The sequence below is a fragment of the Callorhinus ursinus genome, unplaced genomic scaffold (assembly GCF_003265705.2).
Source record: "Callorhinus ursinus isolate GAN/ISIS: 27379988/994484 unplaced genomic scaffold, GSC_fseal_2.0 scaffold31, whole genome shotgun sequence".
Classification (NCBI taxonomy): Eukaryota; Metazoa; Chordata; class Mammalia; order Carnivora; family Otariidae; genus Callorhinus; species Callorhinus ursinus.
The window spans coordinates 6,738,618-6,754,012 of record NW_027397093.1 but is presented as its reverse complement, the minus strand read 5'-3'; the positions used below and the strand labels follow the sequence as shown (position 1 = coordinate 6,754,012).

The 15,395-nt window shown below is 55.0% G+C and overlaps 1 protein-coding gene across 1 annotated transcript in view; it reads right to left on the bottom strand.

Annotated features, from left to right (window-relative positions):
- The window catches only part of ZCCHC24 (zinc finger CCHC-type containing 24), a 60,945-nt gene extending 52,656 nt beyond the window's left edge, over window positions 1–8,289 (bottom strand). The window contains exon 1 of the mRNA XM_025850560.2: window positions 7,852–8,289. Within this exon, the coding sequence (XP_025706345.1) occupies window positions 7,852–8,097 (246 nt within the window). The 5' untranslated portion in view covers window positions 8,098–8,289. The remainder of the gene's footprint in view (window positions 1–7,851) is intronic.
- Window positions 8,290–15,395: the final 7,106 nt, after the last annotated feature.

Here is a 15,395-nt window from a genome sequence, read left to right as displayed (position 1 = left end):
AAGGTCTGGGAACCCTACTTGACAGATGAGGTAATGAATGCCCTAACACCTTAAAGATTTAGGTTGTGGGGGGTCTCCGAGTTGTCATGGACTAAGTCAAAGGCACTCTCACCCTAAAGATTAAGCTGCTCTGGGCACTGGTTAAGGGCAGCCCCACTACTGTGGTGGATGGAAGCCACTGGACCCAAATCACCAGCCTGAAGAAAGAGACCACCTCTCCCTCCTCCGTCCTCCCAGCAGCTAGCAGGAATGTGGGATCCTCCTACCATATCCAGGGGACAGAGCATCGGGCTCCTGCCCATCACTGGAACTTCTCCGAGGCTCTCACTTGGCTGTTGGGGACAGTTAGAAAGGAAGATGCTGAAATCTATTCTGATTCTGCCTGTGTCATAGACTTCACTGGATCCTTTCGCTTTCTTGGTTTTCTTATACCTGCAAGAACACTATTTGGATGGGCATTATTGGCTCCATTTTACGGAGCCGGAAACTGAGGCTAAGAGAGGCTGAGCAACTTGCCCACGGTAAAAGAGCCAGCATGGGGCTAAGGGGAGATTCCCACCCAGATGAGCTGGCCTGTTATATTTCAGCTCCCACATGGCTTCCAAGGCTTGGCTTCTCCTACAGTAAGGAGAGCCAGAGGAAAACACAGGTGGGGACCACTCTCCCTGGGCCTGCGACTTCATGTTGCCAAGCCCCTCGGCCCTGGCAAGATGAGGCACCACCTTCTCTGTGCTGTGTGAGGGGTCTGGGCCCTCGGGCTGGGGGTTCTGCGGAGGGACCTGGGGTGTGGAGGCCGAGATTTCCAGGGCTGACTCAACCTGCCATGCTGTGCTTTCTCCTTTCCCCCCTCCCAGGACAGGAAGAGGGCACAGCGGGAGGGGGGCAGACAGGAGTGAGGGCAAGTGCAGAGAAGTCTGCTCTGGAGAGAGGAAACCAGTGCAGAGAAGAGAGGAGAGATAGCCGGCAGAGGTAGAAGCACACCCACAGAATAGGACATGGCAGTGGGCAAAGCCATGAGAAGGGGAGCGTCTGAGGACGTGTGGCCGGAGCAAAGGCTTGAGTCCTGCCTCCTCCCCCGGGCCAGAGATGGCCCTGAAGCGGGGGGAGGGACTCTCTGATCCTAGTCCCCAGCTCTTCTTTCATCAGCTGGACAACTGCTTTCTTATCCCAAAAAGTCACCCCACACCCCCTTGCAGACACACAGACACGCGCACACGCGTGCACACATACACACCCACACCCCTCTCTTTAACACAAGAAGCCATTCATTTCACAAATGGCTCCACCCCTTCTCCAAGGGGAGCTGCACTTCTACCCCTAGGGTCTTTCTGGGGCTCCAGCCCCCAGAGTCACACCCCCCACACCCCCATCCCTGATCCACAAGAACAGGTGGATGTGTGCTGCGCTCAGGGACAGAAGGAGACAACCCTTTGGCAGGGCAAGGAGTTGGCTGATGGGAAAGTGAACTCACACCTTGACTAAAGATTTCTCGTGTGCGGTCAGAGCCCAGCTTGGCTCCTGTTTCTGGGGTGCAAAGCTGACCTGTGGGCCAGGAAGGTGGCAGGGCTAGCCATGGCCAGAGGCAGCAACCCCTCGCCCAAGACCCCCAAGGGCTCCATGGCCTCCTGGAGGCCCATTCACCCCCGTGTGCCAAACACAATTCCCCATACACAGCCGGAGCTCAATGAAAGATTCTAACTTAAATAAGCGGTCCGCGTGCCTTTTGGTGGGGGGGGGGGGGAGGGGAAAGAAATGGGGAAAAGACCCCGAGAGGGAGGAGCTCGGTGGCAGCAGGACACAGCAGAGAAGCCCCAGGGAGACCCTCCCTCCGGACTCCATCCCTCTGGCTCCCACCCAGCTCACCGCTCACCTGACTGGTGCCCACATTTTATAGCCATATGCCCTCTGCCCAGCTAGAGCATAAGCGCTGGGGACCAGGTGCCTCTCACTTCCAGAATGTAGTCATGGAATGAAAGCAGAAAGCATGAATTTGACAACCTAAGGGCTGAAAGGGACCCTAATATTTAGCCAGTCCCCAGTACCACTGAAGTTTGCAGTGTCTAGAGCAGGGGGCCTCGGTTTGGGGTCTTTTGTCATCACAGGGGGTGCCATGACCCCCTTGAAATCATGTGCAAAGGCGTGAGTCTGTGTGTGCACATATGTCTGTGCTCTGTACATGAGCGCTGAGAACTCTTGCGCTCTTCAGATTCTCGAAGAGGTCCATAACCAGAGAAGGTCAAGAACCCTGAGCGCACCTAAGTTTCTGCTGGGACACCTCTAAGGACAGGGCTTTACGATCTCCCAAGTCAACTCTTTCCAGTTTATCAAGCAATTCTTAAGCATTCCCCCGACGAGATAAAACAGGAGATAAGAGGCCGAGGAGAGCATTCACGTGGTCACAAGTCACCCACCCACCTAACCACTTAGCACCTGAGCACCTAGTCGGCCCCAGGCACTGCCCAAGCAACAGCAGGTGGGAAAAGACAGGATTTCCACTCTCAGCGTGCTCACAACATAGCTGATGTGACAGACCCACATACAGCGGGTGTTCCTCCGCACTAGCAAATTCTATGGCACGCTTCACCAGAAACATGGACAGCTCTTCTGTCATGGGCCACGGACGCTGGAGGGAGGTGTGCTCCCCCATCGCAGCTGGGGAACGCCTCTCAGAGAAGGGGCAGCCTCTTGTGCCAGAAAGAAGTTGGAATCTGTCAGTTGTTGAGGGCAGGCAAGAGTGTTTGAGGTACGAGCAACAGCCAGTGCAAAGCTTAGTGTCTTCACGAAGCTTCACAGTATGGCCAGAGGACAGAATAAAAGATTATACTCCACCACAACTACACCCACACTGCACAGACCAAGGTCCTGCCACTGATGCCCTGACTATGTCACCCTCCTTTTGAAGAGCCTTAGTTTCCCCACCTGGACAATGGGGACGCTGCACACAGACTATGACATGAGATAAAAATCTAGTAAATGCTCACGGCCATCCTCTGACTCTCAAGCCAGGCCATCCTTGGACTTCCATCCCCTGGAGCCCCACGCCAGGTTCCTGGGGAGGGGCTGGAGCCGTGGGTACCACTGAGGTACGGACACAGCAGGAGAGCTGGGCCCTGTGACCAATGCACCAATGCCTACCACTCCTCAAAAGGTCTGAGGCCAGAGACAACACAGCAGAGGACTGCAGTCCCTGGTGACTGCCTGCCCTGCACTGGGGCCCCGAGAATGATCAGGGGACAGCCAGCACCATGAGCCACAGAGCCAATTGTAGCTGGAATCTGGAAGAGTTCCAGATGTGGCTCTGCCACTGACTCTCTGAGGGTCACTTGCCAGGCCTCTTTTCTCTTCTGTAAAATGGGGGCTCTGAAGAAAGAGATGGCAAGAAGAAAGCACCACCCAAGAGTAGGGGACTGTGACTCGGGGCCATCTTCTCTGCGAGGAGCCCCTCTGCGTGCTGACAGAGCCTGGCTAATTACAAATCACTAATCCTGCCTGCTTTCCTCCCTCCCACCTGACTCAGAAGGTCCATAAGGTGTGGTCTCCCCCCTGAGTCCAGGCCTGCCCACTCAACTCAATTTGATGGAGGGAGGATCAGGCCACCTCAGCCTGCAGGCCCTCAAATGACGGTCCTCCTTGCCTGAGTCAGAGCTCAGCTTCCGAGGGTTGGCCAAGGGAGCCAGGCAGCCTCCCAAGCTCTGCTGGGCCGGAAGGCCCATTCCTCCTAGGACCGGGCGCTGCTCCCTCCCCGCCAACCACACAGACCACAAAAGTTGCTAGGAACGAACTCCAGCCCCAGAAGCCCACTCTCAGCCCCACTGAGGCAAACCTCCATTCTCACACAGACATGTGGCTCTGTTCACACATCCACACTGGTCAGGCAGCCTGGACTCACCCACACCTGTGGACGGCACAGGTGACACACAAAACCTTCACAAGACTGTCAAGACCTGGGGGCCTTTTAAACAGGACACCTTGGTGGCTCCTGGAGTGTCTAAAAGCCCTGTCTGCAGAAAGCCTTGTGACACCCCTCCTGCTGTTCTCGAGCCTCCCGTGGACAGACCAGGGCTGCGAAGAGGGGGTCTTCAGTGCTGCAGCTGATTGCGCTGGGGAGAGGGCTTGGGTCAACAGCTCCTGGAAGAACGTCCTAAGGGTTGGAAGAGATGTGCCTCAACGGAGCCGTCCCTGGGCCTAGTGATGTTCAGAAGAACACTGTCAAATGTTCTATGCCAAAAACATTGTCCAGTCAAATACTGATGGAAGTGCAGGGCTGAAGAAAGGTAAATAAGTTTCCATGCTGCAGGGCTTCTCAGAGCCTTCACAGTGCTGGGCAGGGGGGTGGGGGGGAGCATTGTGTGTCTCCAAGGGGAGGACAGTCTTCGGCTTTCCAGACATATTTGACCCCAAAGCCCATCCCCCGGCCTCCACAAACCATCATTTGACTGTAGGGCCATGTCTGTCTATCCGTGGAGGAAGAGGGAAAGATAACAGCCCCCCTCAGACTCTGACCTGGAACGGGACAGCCATAGCTCCCCTTGAGGGAGTAGGGGCGCAGGCGTCCCTCTGAGGGGCCCGAGAGCTAATGCTCAACAATGAGGGGTACATCTCCTTCTCTGGAGGTAGAGTCCCACAGCCCCCATGCCACTGCGAATTTAAATTCCAAGCTAAACTTGGCAGGGAAGACCTCCCCCCCAAGCCACCCCAACCCCCACTCCCTCTAAGAACGGCCTTCCTTGGGTACCTAAGGGGAGAGAGGAGGGGCTCAGCCAAGAGCCCCAGGAGTCTCTCTACAAAGACATATAGTTGTTGCCACAGGCCAGGGGCTGAAACTGAAGCTCACAGGGCCCATATTCTAGACCGAGGCCTTTTTAAAAAACTGCACACTGTCTGTGCCTGCTTTGGCCTGGCACCCTTACCACAAGCTGAGATGCCGAAGAGCCCCCACCAGCATCCAAGACACCTCCTGGTGCTCGCTCCTGCCCTCGTACACGGACTCTGCCATCTCTCTCAGCTCCCGGGGCCAGTGTTCCGCTCAGAACCCTTGGCTTATCTTCAGCTTCCAGAGCTGAGGTTCCAGGGGCACAATGGGCTTCTGTGCCCCCATGTCCTCAACCCCCCCGCCCAAATCCCAGCTGCATTCATGGTGTTTTGCTATTGTGGTGGGAGCAGCCCTGGGGGTGGTGCAGGAGGGGGTGGGCTCTTGGCACAGGGACCAGTGCAGACAGGCCATGGTCAGCGGTCAGCATGCAAGTCACATCCGCAGGCACTGCCACCAGGCCTGCCAGGCCTTGCACAGAATGGCGATGCTCCTGAGTCCCTGGGTCCCTTCGCAGAGTCCCCTCCGGCCCACACATGATTTGCTTCTTCTCCAACCAGCCCCTTGGTGGCATTCAGGTGGGGGGTATTTTTTCATGCCTTCTCAGCCAGTTGCTATTTTGGAGCCATATTAGGTCACTGGCTAAGCCCTGGACGCAGGAAAGCCCAGGAGCACAGCTGGGGCTCCAAGAGGGTTTAGGAGACGAAGCGGGTGAGGGGTGAGAGCAAGTGAGTCTAAAGCCAAGAAAGCCTTCCGGAAGTTAGCCGGCACAGCCCTCCAGCCCCCCAAGGAAGCCACTGGCCTGCAAGCGTAGGAGAAGCCCCTCTTACCTCCCCCAACTCAGCCTGTCTGCTTGCGTACGTATCTCTCAAATCCCATACATACCACCCTAAGGGGCAGCAGAGACTAAATTCAACAGATGCGTAAACTGAGGTCCAGACAGAGACAGGGTATTCCCCCAAAGTCAGGTCATAAAAGACTTTTTTCTACCATTGCTCTGCATAACTTTTACCATCTCCATTTACACTGGTCCCAGAGAAGGAATGTACCTCTTCACAGGGAAACTGGGGTGAGCAGCAGTAAAGTGACCAGAGACAAGTTTCACTAAGGTCCAGCTGGGATCCTGGATGTTAGACATTTCCAAGAGAAGGCACCACATCTTACTCCTACAGAAGACCCTGGGTGGCCCCAAACTCCCAGGCCTCTCAGCAGGGACCCGCATTTGGGGAAGAAGACCACCATCAGGTAGGAGCTCGGAAAGGCTAGTAGAGGCTGATGATTATGGACCCCCCACTTGACCTGTGAAGGGTAAGAGTTCACGGTCACGTGGGTCATGGTCACTGTCCTCCCTTGGGATTCCCACAGCACCCTTGTGAAATTACCTACCACTCACATTGTATCATCTTGTCTATCTTCTCATCCAGGGCCCCCATTGGCCTGTCCCTGCTTCCCCAAGGGTCCACATGGAACTCAACAAATGTTTGGTAAGATAACGACTAAAAAGACCCCGGCAGGGAGGAAACACCCAGAACCTGTACTCCAAAGTCACTGGTCACTGCAATCAATTCCCTGAAGAGGTGGCAAGGTCTCTTATAAGAGAGAAGGATTCCCAGCCAAGAATAATTCCTCCCATGGAGAGAGTGCTTTACAGTTTACAAAGAGCTTTGGTAGACAAATGCTTTCGCCTGGCACCAAGTGGTGGCTCTCCAGACCCATCTCCCTGCACTATGCCCAACCAGCCCAACAAAGGTCAACCAATCCTTCCCTCAGCTCGCCCGGTACTGGCCTCAGGCCAGTGTTTTATATGTCCATGCCCCCTCCTCGTCAGTACTGGCAGAGCTGAACACATTATGGGACCAGAAAGGGAGACCCTCTGCCTTCCCCATCTCGTCCCTAGCACACTCACACATTCACAGGCCCTTCTCCCTGACCCATTCAGGACTCTGACTCTCCTAAAACTAAATGCTGTGCTCAGGTCCAGAAGGAAAAGGAACCCTCAAGTGTGTCCTCTCCTCCACTCCTTCCCCCTGCACTTTTGCAGGGAGAGCTGCCAGAAGATGGATGAGTGAAGGCCACAGAAGGGTATCTGCCATTCCCAAAAGAGGCAGGAGTAAATGGGAGGGGAGGGAGAGGAGGAGTCCAGCTCAAAGCAGAGAGGAGTGGTATCTAGGAAAGCTCTGGAGAAGACCTCTGAAAAGGGGCTGGGAGGTCCTGGCAATCTGTGTATTTATCTGGCTGGGGAAGACGGCTCTGCCCCTTCCACTTTGTAACCGAATCCACCCAACAGGCGGACTTTGCAAAGCAGCCAGCCCAGGTTTCTGGAGAAGGCACTGGGCAGCTGAAACCTCTCCCCCTGGCTAGCCCCCCTCCCAAGAGCTCAAGAGGATTTCCCTTTCATTTCCTTCCAGGCTGGGAGGGCGGGGGACAGCGCAGTCTGTGGGGTCAAGCCCTCACAAACCACTTCCTATGTGGCTGGGGGAGGGCAAGCAGCTGGAGGATGTATCTGGGGGTCCCTGTGTAAGAAGAGCAGGAAAAACCCTGCTCTCCAGGGTGCCCTTCGGGTCGGCCACCACCGAGGTCGGAGGAGAAAAGATTTTAGGCCCCTGCGGAGGAGCTCTGAGCAGAATCTGCACTCCCGGTCCCAGTGAGCGGTGGCCAAGAGGGGGATGGGGTTGGGCGTGGGAAGGACACTTGGAAGGGGCTCTCCGCCCTGGCCGCGCCCGGGCCGTCTGGAGAGAATCCGGAGCCCCCCGCCCAGCCGGGGCTCCCCCAGTCCCCTTAGAGCAGGGCGCCCCGGGCTGGGAGAGGGAGCAAGAGTGCCCCGCCCGCGCCCGAGCTGCTGCGAGCCGGGCTCAGCCGGGAGGTGACGCGCTCCCGGCGCCCCGGGGACATCGGGCGGCGAGTTTGGCAGAGCAAAGCGAAGCCAAGCCAAGCAGGGCCGGGCAATACGGAGCCGGGCCGGGCCAGGCCAGGAAGAGCGGGGCCGATTGGAAAAGGCCCGGCGCGGTAGACGGAGGGCGGGGGCGCGCGGGGGCACCCACCTCTCCGCGCTGCAGCTGGAAGAAGCTGTTGAGATAGCTGGAGTGCAGGGGCGAGCCCAGCTGCTCCGGGCGGCCCTTCCCGAAGGCCAGCTCTGGGGGCGCGGCGCCGGCGGGCGGTTCGGGCCGAAAAGCATCAAAGGCGCTCGCCTGGTGCGTGTCCTGAAGCGACAGGTAGACCCAGTTGAGCAGCTGGGCGGGCTGGTACACCGAAGCGGCGCTCGTGTCGATGGCCGACAGCAGGCTCATTTTGCGGCGGCGGTGCCGGCCCCTCCCCGGCCACCCGCTTGCGCCCCCCCCCCGCAGCGGAGGGGCGGGCACCGGGGAGCCTGAGCCCGCTGCCCACCGCCCGAGCCCCGACGGCGATCGCCCAGTGCCGTGCGCCCTGCGCTCCGCCCGCAGCCGCCGCCGCCGCCGCTGCCGCCGCCGCCGCCGCCGCCTCCCCCCGACTGCAGCCGCAGCGCGCGCGGGCGGAGGAAGGAGGCAGCGAAAGTTGGGCAGGAAACTTTTGGGCCCGCCCCCTCCGCGCCGCCCGCCCCGCCCCGCCCCGCGATCCGCTATCTGCCTCATTGCTGACCCCTTCGGCAGCCGCTCCCGGGGCGGGGTCCAGAGAGGCCCCGCCCCTTATCCACCGTCCTTGCCCTCCATTGGCTGTCTCATTGAATATGGAGCAGTAGCGGGGCGGGGCCAGCCGGGGAATTACGGCTCATCTGTGTTTGCAGCATTCTGCTGGCCCGCCCATGGGCGGGCCCCTCCCCGGCCCCCCCCCCCCCCCCCCCCGCCCCCCCCCCCCGCTCCCGGAGCCTGCTGGAGCTCAGGACTACCCCGACCTAATCAATCTGCTCTCGCTATGCTTGGCGCTCTTCTGTCTCTCGTTCTTCTAAATCCTCTGCAATTATTTCATTTTCACTCGTTTTTCTTGCCCTATTTTTCTTCTTTTCTCATTTTCTCTCCGCTCTCTTTCAGATTAGTATCTCCTGTGTCCCTGTCTCTGTCCGGCTCGTCGTCTTTTTCTGTGGTTCTGTCTAAGTGCGCGCGCGTGCGCGCGCGCGCGTGTGTGTGTGTGTGTCGTCTTTTCTATTTCCGTCTAGTCTGATATGTTTCTCTGTCTCTCCCTCTCCCCTCCCAGACACACGCGGGCGCGCGCGCATACACACACACGCGCGCGCGCGCGCGCGCGCGCCTCCCTCCCTCCGTCCTCCGCTATCACCGTAGGACCCTCCCCCTCCCACTTAATTCCTTCCATCTGCGGAATCGCTTTGCGGGCCGGCTCCGCCAAGGGGGGCCCGGGTTCCTGCCCCAGGAAGGACTCCCCGCCTCCTTCCCTCGCCTTCCCCCCTCCCCCTCTCCCTTCTCCTATTTCTGCTCTGCGACGGCCTTTTCCTCCGCCCAGACCCCTGGCCCCAGCCCAACCCGGTGCCTCCGCGGGCCGCCAAGACCCCAGATGGGACTGGGGGAGCTCGGGAAGACGACTGTCACCCATCTTCCAGGACGACCCAGCTACTCCAAGTATGCCTGGGGGGAACCTTCGCCCCCGTCCCGTCCTCCGCCTAACACACCCCGAAGCCCAGGGCCTTCACCCTCTCAGTCTGGGGTAGTCATCCAGAGCCTGCGCTACGCCATCGCCAGGGAATTGGAGGCAAGGCGTCTGGAGGGGACCTAGTCACCTCTCTCACCTCACCCCTGGCTCTGGAGCCATTCCTCCAGACGTTCAAGTGCCAGGTTGGCTACCTTCCAGCTCAGTGACCTCCCCATGGCGCCTAACCTCTGCGAACGAGCCTATTTTATCCTCTGTAAAATGGGGATGGTCACCGTCCCTCTGGGGATGTTTACGAGCTGACAAGTTTGAGTTTGGTAAGCAGAAGACATTCCATAAAAGTCAGCTCTCCACCACCCCCTCCACGAGGATTTCTCCCACTATCTGCACAGACAGCATCTGTGGGTGCTTGGACCTGAATGACCTTCAGGAATGTGTCCCCCTTGCCCACCATGTCACGAAGAACCCCTTCAATGTTTTTGTCTCAGATCATTCGATGATGTCAAAGATTTTGTCTATCAAACGATCTGTGATTATTAATACAAATGATAGTACGTATGTCAGGTATATTTTAATGTATGTTTATTTTTCAGAGACCTATCCCTTTACATTTTAAATCAGTGTTCAATCTATTGGTTTAAACAGAAGATATACATTTGTTAGAAATACATGTAATAACTCCTGGAAATATTTGGAGTCATCTCCGGGACTCCACTACTATCTTTAAGGTTCCAGGATGGGAGGAGGAGGAATAGTATTTAAACCACCAACTTAGACTTTCCCTGGACATTTTAGAGAAAACTGTTGTTCACAGAGGGCACATCTTCCAACTGCACAAGCAGGCAGTCGGGGAGCACAGAGGAGACCCTGCGGCACCCAGGCCCAGCCCAGAGCTCTCTGTCTCTGCCCCCCACTCTCCTTCTGGGTGAAGGGAGTCCTGTTACGTAGCAGTGCTGGTATTTTTCCCCAGTGTGGGTGGCACATTCACATTGCTTCACGGGCCAGGCAGGTACCACCAAGGCTAAAGCAATAAACAGGAAGCAGTGAACCTTATGGAGAAGGGCTAGCTACTCAAAACCTTTCTGTCATGGTTCTCAGCCTGAAAATCTGAGTCTGTCACCTGCCCAGAGAGACATCTGCTCTGGGGTTCCCTGTTCTTCAATGATTGGCTGCTGTGAGGGTGCTTGTCATATGTGGCAACCATGCTGGTGGTCTCTGCCCATTTTTCCCCCTCCCCACCCCCACCCCTGCCCCATAGTTCCCACACAGGGCCTGCTGCATAGAAAGTAGATGATCTCCAAATGTTTGCTAGGTGGAGGGCTGGTTGGAGGGTGGGAGGGGTGGCCTGATTTTGCTCCCCTTTGAAGCCTGAATGGCTCCTTTGGTTTTGCACTTTGCTTCCTCCTCTTGCCCACAGCACACCTGCCCAACACATGAGCTCTGTACCCAATGAGTAATCAATAAATGTGAACAACTGACAGGCAGTTTGCCTGAGTAGCAGCTGGTTGCCCTGAGGTCAGCCCCTCAGCCCGTCCCCAAAGAGTCCCTGAAACAGCACCTCCTGTGGGATGGGAGGTGATGGGTGCGGAGGGCCAGATGGGTATCAGGGGCCTGGGTACCAGGCTCAAAAGACCCATCCAAAAAAAAAAAAAAAAGACCCACCCAGGCCCAAACTCTGTGCCTCCCCTCACCCCGTCATGTACCCATCAAGACGCCTTGCATTTAAATGTCAGAGGTCCTAGCCGAAGCCTTCGCTTCAGAGAGGAGGATGCCTCATGGCCCAGAGAAGGAAAGCAACTTGCCCAAGCTCACCCTGGAAGCCTGATGGCTAAGCCACCTTTTCCTAATCCACTCCACATCCTCATTCCCCTCTCATTGGTCCTCATCTGGCAGTCTACTGGTGTGGCAGCTCTGGTCCCAGAAACGGAGGTAGGAGGGAATCCCAGGTGAGGCTTACTTAGGTCCCTGTCCCCTTCCCTTTCTGGTACTTGGTCTACCTCATGGTGTCCAGAATGGGACAATGGAGAAAAGACTGGACTTGGAAAACAGAGACCTGGCCAAGTGGCCTTGGGCAAGTCTCTGCCATCTCTTTTTAAACCTCCATTTTCTCAATTACTGACTGAGGTGGTCAAGTGAGGATATGAACAGGAGCACGGTGCTTTGCTAACTCTGAATAAGCCGTCATTCAAAAGAGAAGCGTGGTATTAATAATTGAAAAAGGGGAAATACTCAATTTATCTGGAGTGGTGGTTGAGAGGAAAAGGGTGCGTGGAGGGGAGTGTCTGTCCCTAAAGTTCCCCAGACAACAGTCTGATAGATGTTTGGGGGAAGTTTCAAACCAAGAGCTTTGAGCTCAGAGAAGCAAGAGGAACTTTGGAAAGAAGAGCAAGCAGAGGTCTCCATGGGGGAATCAGCCTCAGTTTGAGCTTGAAAGGCAACCAGACATGAGCAGAGGAAGAAGAGGGGTCTTCACGATCCTGTGCTAGTTGATGCTGCTTATTTCTCTAAAGCATATAGCATGGTGACTTGGAACCCTTAGCCCTCTTGAACCTGCCCACACTCCATGCCTCAGCAATAAACAGCAAAGTGCACCCTGGGAAGGCTGAGTGTTGTCTCTCCTCTGGGCCAGGGCTAGGCATTGGGTTCCTTTGGACTGTGTGTTGACACAGAAGGTGTCGGTTTACAGCAGTGATAGCAAAATGGCAAAGACTCTCCCTGCATACGCCACTGCCCCATCCCCCCACCCAGGACAGAAATCACTGAGTGCAGAACTCTTCCCCAGACATGACTGCAGATTCCTTCTCAACACAGCACTCTGTGTCACCATGAAGGGTGGAGCTGACCTAGAAGATGAAGACTATTTGCTATTTCCTCTTCCCGTGGACACAGCGTCCTTGTTGCCAGGGCATATAACTCAGTGACTGCTAGCTCGATTTCAGCGTCTTCATGCAAGGCTCTGACCGTCAAACCATGGGGGCAGCCTGACCACTCCGGGCCCCACCCACAGACTCATGACTCTTGATAAAAGAACCACAAAAGGTGAGGGGATCCATGAACCTTAAACTCAGCCACCCATTCCGTGTCGGTTCTGAGTTGTGGAAAGTGCCTGGGCCTTTGGAGATGGTCCATTTCCCAGCTGTGACTTTGGTGAATTGATTATCCTCTGCTTGACAACTTGCTCATGTGCAAAATCTTCTCCCTTACTTGAACCCTAAGACATAGGAAGGCATTGGACGCTCTGACGACCTTGGCCTCTGGAAGGCCCTCAGAGGGTGCTTGCTGGGTTTCAAGGCTAGACATGTGCATGAGCATGAGGGGCACCAGTCTGGATGTCAGAAGCCTCGGGTTCTCTCACCTACCGTTGTGCATGGCCCGGGGCAAGCTGGCCAAAGGCCCTGGACCTCTGATCCCCAGAAGTCATTGGAGCAGGCCTAATAGGCCCCTGCTCCCTGAGGAATAGCCCTCAGAAAAGTGCTGGGGCAGAGATGGGTCCTTCTTCACACAGGAGCTAGAGGAAGCCATGATTCTCCTCCACTCCTTTCAATTTCACATCAACTTTTCCTTAAAAACAAAAAACAAGCTATATACATTTTATCAATAGCCCCTTAGCAAACCTCAATCTGTGCAGATATCCCGGGCCCCCAGGGCTGGAAAGAAGATGCCTGGTCACTCAGGACCTGTGATCAAAACATGGTCCTGTCTTCTTGTAGAGTACTTGGGGGAGTGGCTCTGGAATTTCCATGTATTTAGGCTTATGAAGCATCTGTTTGGAAAATGTGAATTAAAACACCCTAAAGTTGAGTGCATAGCACTTTACACTATTTTGGGAAAAGTCTTGCCCATATCAAAGAATGGAGAAAGTTGGCTGATGGAGACTTTGGGAGGGGCTCAACCTGCCCCTCGAGGCACCCCTTGGCCTTTCTTGCTTACTTAGACAATCTTTCCATGGCCACCCACTGAATAAAGTCCAAACACCTACAGAGCATGGTGTTCAAGGCCCTGTGGGCCTCTGGCTATTGACCTCCTTTGTACCCTAATTGCCAGCCCAATCTACCTCCAGCTTCTAAACCACATGTGTTCCCCACCCTCCAGCGAAATGAAACAACTGGCCTTTCCCACTCATGCAAGGCCTTCTTTGCCTCAGGCCTTAGCATATGCTGTTCCCCTGCCAGGAATAGTCTCATCTGTTAGCCTCTTGGCAGTCTGCTCTCACCCTTCAAAACCCAGCTGAAAAAATGACTTTCTCAAAGAAGAATTTTGTAATCATAACCCCCGTTCTCACCCTCACACCTGCCCATTCGTTATTCTCTTTTATTCTTGACTAGAGGGTGTTTGCATGGCATTATGATATTCGTAGAATGGTCAGTCCTCCCTTCCCACCCCCTTACACCCAGCAACACTACTGGACTATGAGTTCCTTTGGCTGACCCAGCACTGGAGCAGAACATGCCGTCTGTTTACTTAAGGAATGAGTGAATAAACTCAGCAAGGTTTTGTGGTTTGTGGACTCAGAGACAGGAGACCGTCAAATCTGATCTGGAACAACTCAGAGACTCGACGATTGCAGGAACGCAGGGGGGCTCTGGCAAGAAGGGTCACTGTTCACTAAGCGTCCATGTCCTCTCTCCACTTCCCAGCCTCCCTTGCAGCTGGAGACAGCATGGGACTTGTTCTCGACACCAGGACAGTGAGTAGAAGCAAGGTGTCTCTAATGAGGCAGCAAGATGAGGTGTGGTTTCCCCGTGGTTTCTCTCTCCCATTCTTGAGATGGGAAGTGAACGACTCCACGACAGAAGAGGGCAGATCACTGAATCAGTGCTGCAGGAGATCTGAGGCAGAGAACCTCCCAGACTGCGATGTGCACTACGGACAGACTTCCTGCTCTTCGGCCCCTGAGATTGGGGGCTTATTTGCTGCAGAAGCAGAGTCTGCTCTAGCTCAGCTAATGGAGGGGCTCGAAGATGATCTGGTTCAAAAACCTCTTTTTACCCATTTGAAAACTACTAGTGAGAAGAGGAAAATCATGTGGCTTCTGGCTCTGTGATTTTGAGTTGGCCCCTGAAACATTAGGGGGTGACCGCAGTCACGTCTCTGATGTCCAATGCCAACCTTGTCCCTCTCCCTCAGCCCAGCTGCATGCAAGGGCATTAACCATAACCCTAGCTTTGTAACATTATTTTGCAATCAATTATTTATAAATGTAATCAGCCCCTGCGAACAAACCAGCCAACATATAAACTAGGACCTTGGCAATGACTTATATATACCTATGAGGTCTACCCCTAGCCAATCCCCCAGGCTCCCAACCCGACATAATCACCGTCTGGAACCATTTCCTTGCTTTCTTATTTAGAAAGTTCTGCCTCATATATGTGTACTCTAAAAATATATCTTTGATTTGTTCTTTTACATGATTATAAGGGAGTCATGCTGTTTGAAATCTTTGTGACTTACTTCTTCCCCTTCTCATAGTACTGCTAAAGTTGAATCATATTAAAGTCATGCCACTGTAATTCATCCATTAAGATGCTATATCCTAGCCCATAGTGCAACTGAGCTCACCCTCCGCTCAGCCACTCTCCGACTGATGGCTCTTGACACAGTGCAGCTAGGACTCTTCCTGACATACATTCATTCATAAGAGCATCTCTTGAGTATACGCATTTGCTGCATTGTAGAATATGTAGAGGTTCACCTTTTCAAGATACTGCTAAATGTTTTCCAGCATAAGAGGTCCTGTGGGTCGACACCCTCCCCAACACTTGATTTTAGACTTTTTAATGTTGCCACAATGTGTGTGCAGTTAGTCCTCTTGACACTGCGGCAGGCTCCCCGATTTCCTTGGACTTCAGTTTCCAAATCTGCTGCAGGGAGGTGATACTCAGAGGGCCTCCAAAGCTCCCAAATTGAAGATGACGTAGAGACTGGGTGGTGTCTGTGTGGGAGACATGAAGCCAAGGAGCAGAAAGGCGGCCTTGCTTCTGCCGTGGCCCTCACAGCTGGCCGCTAC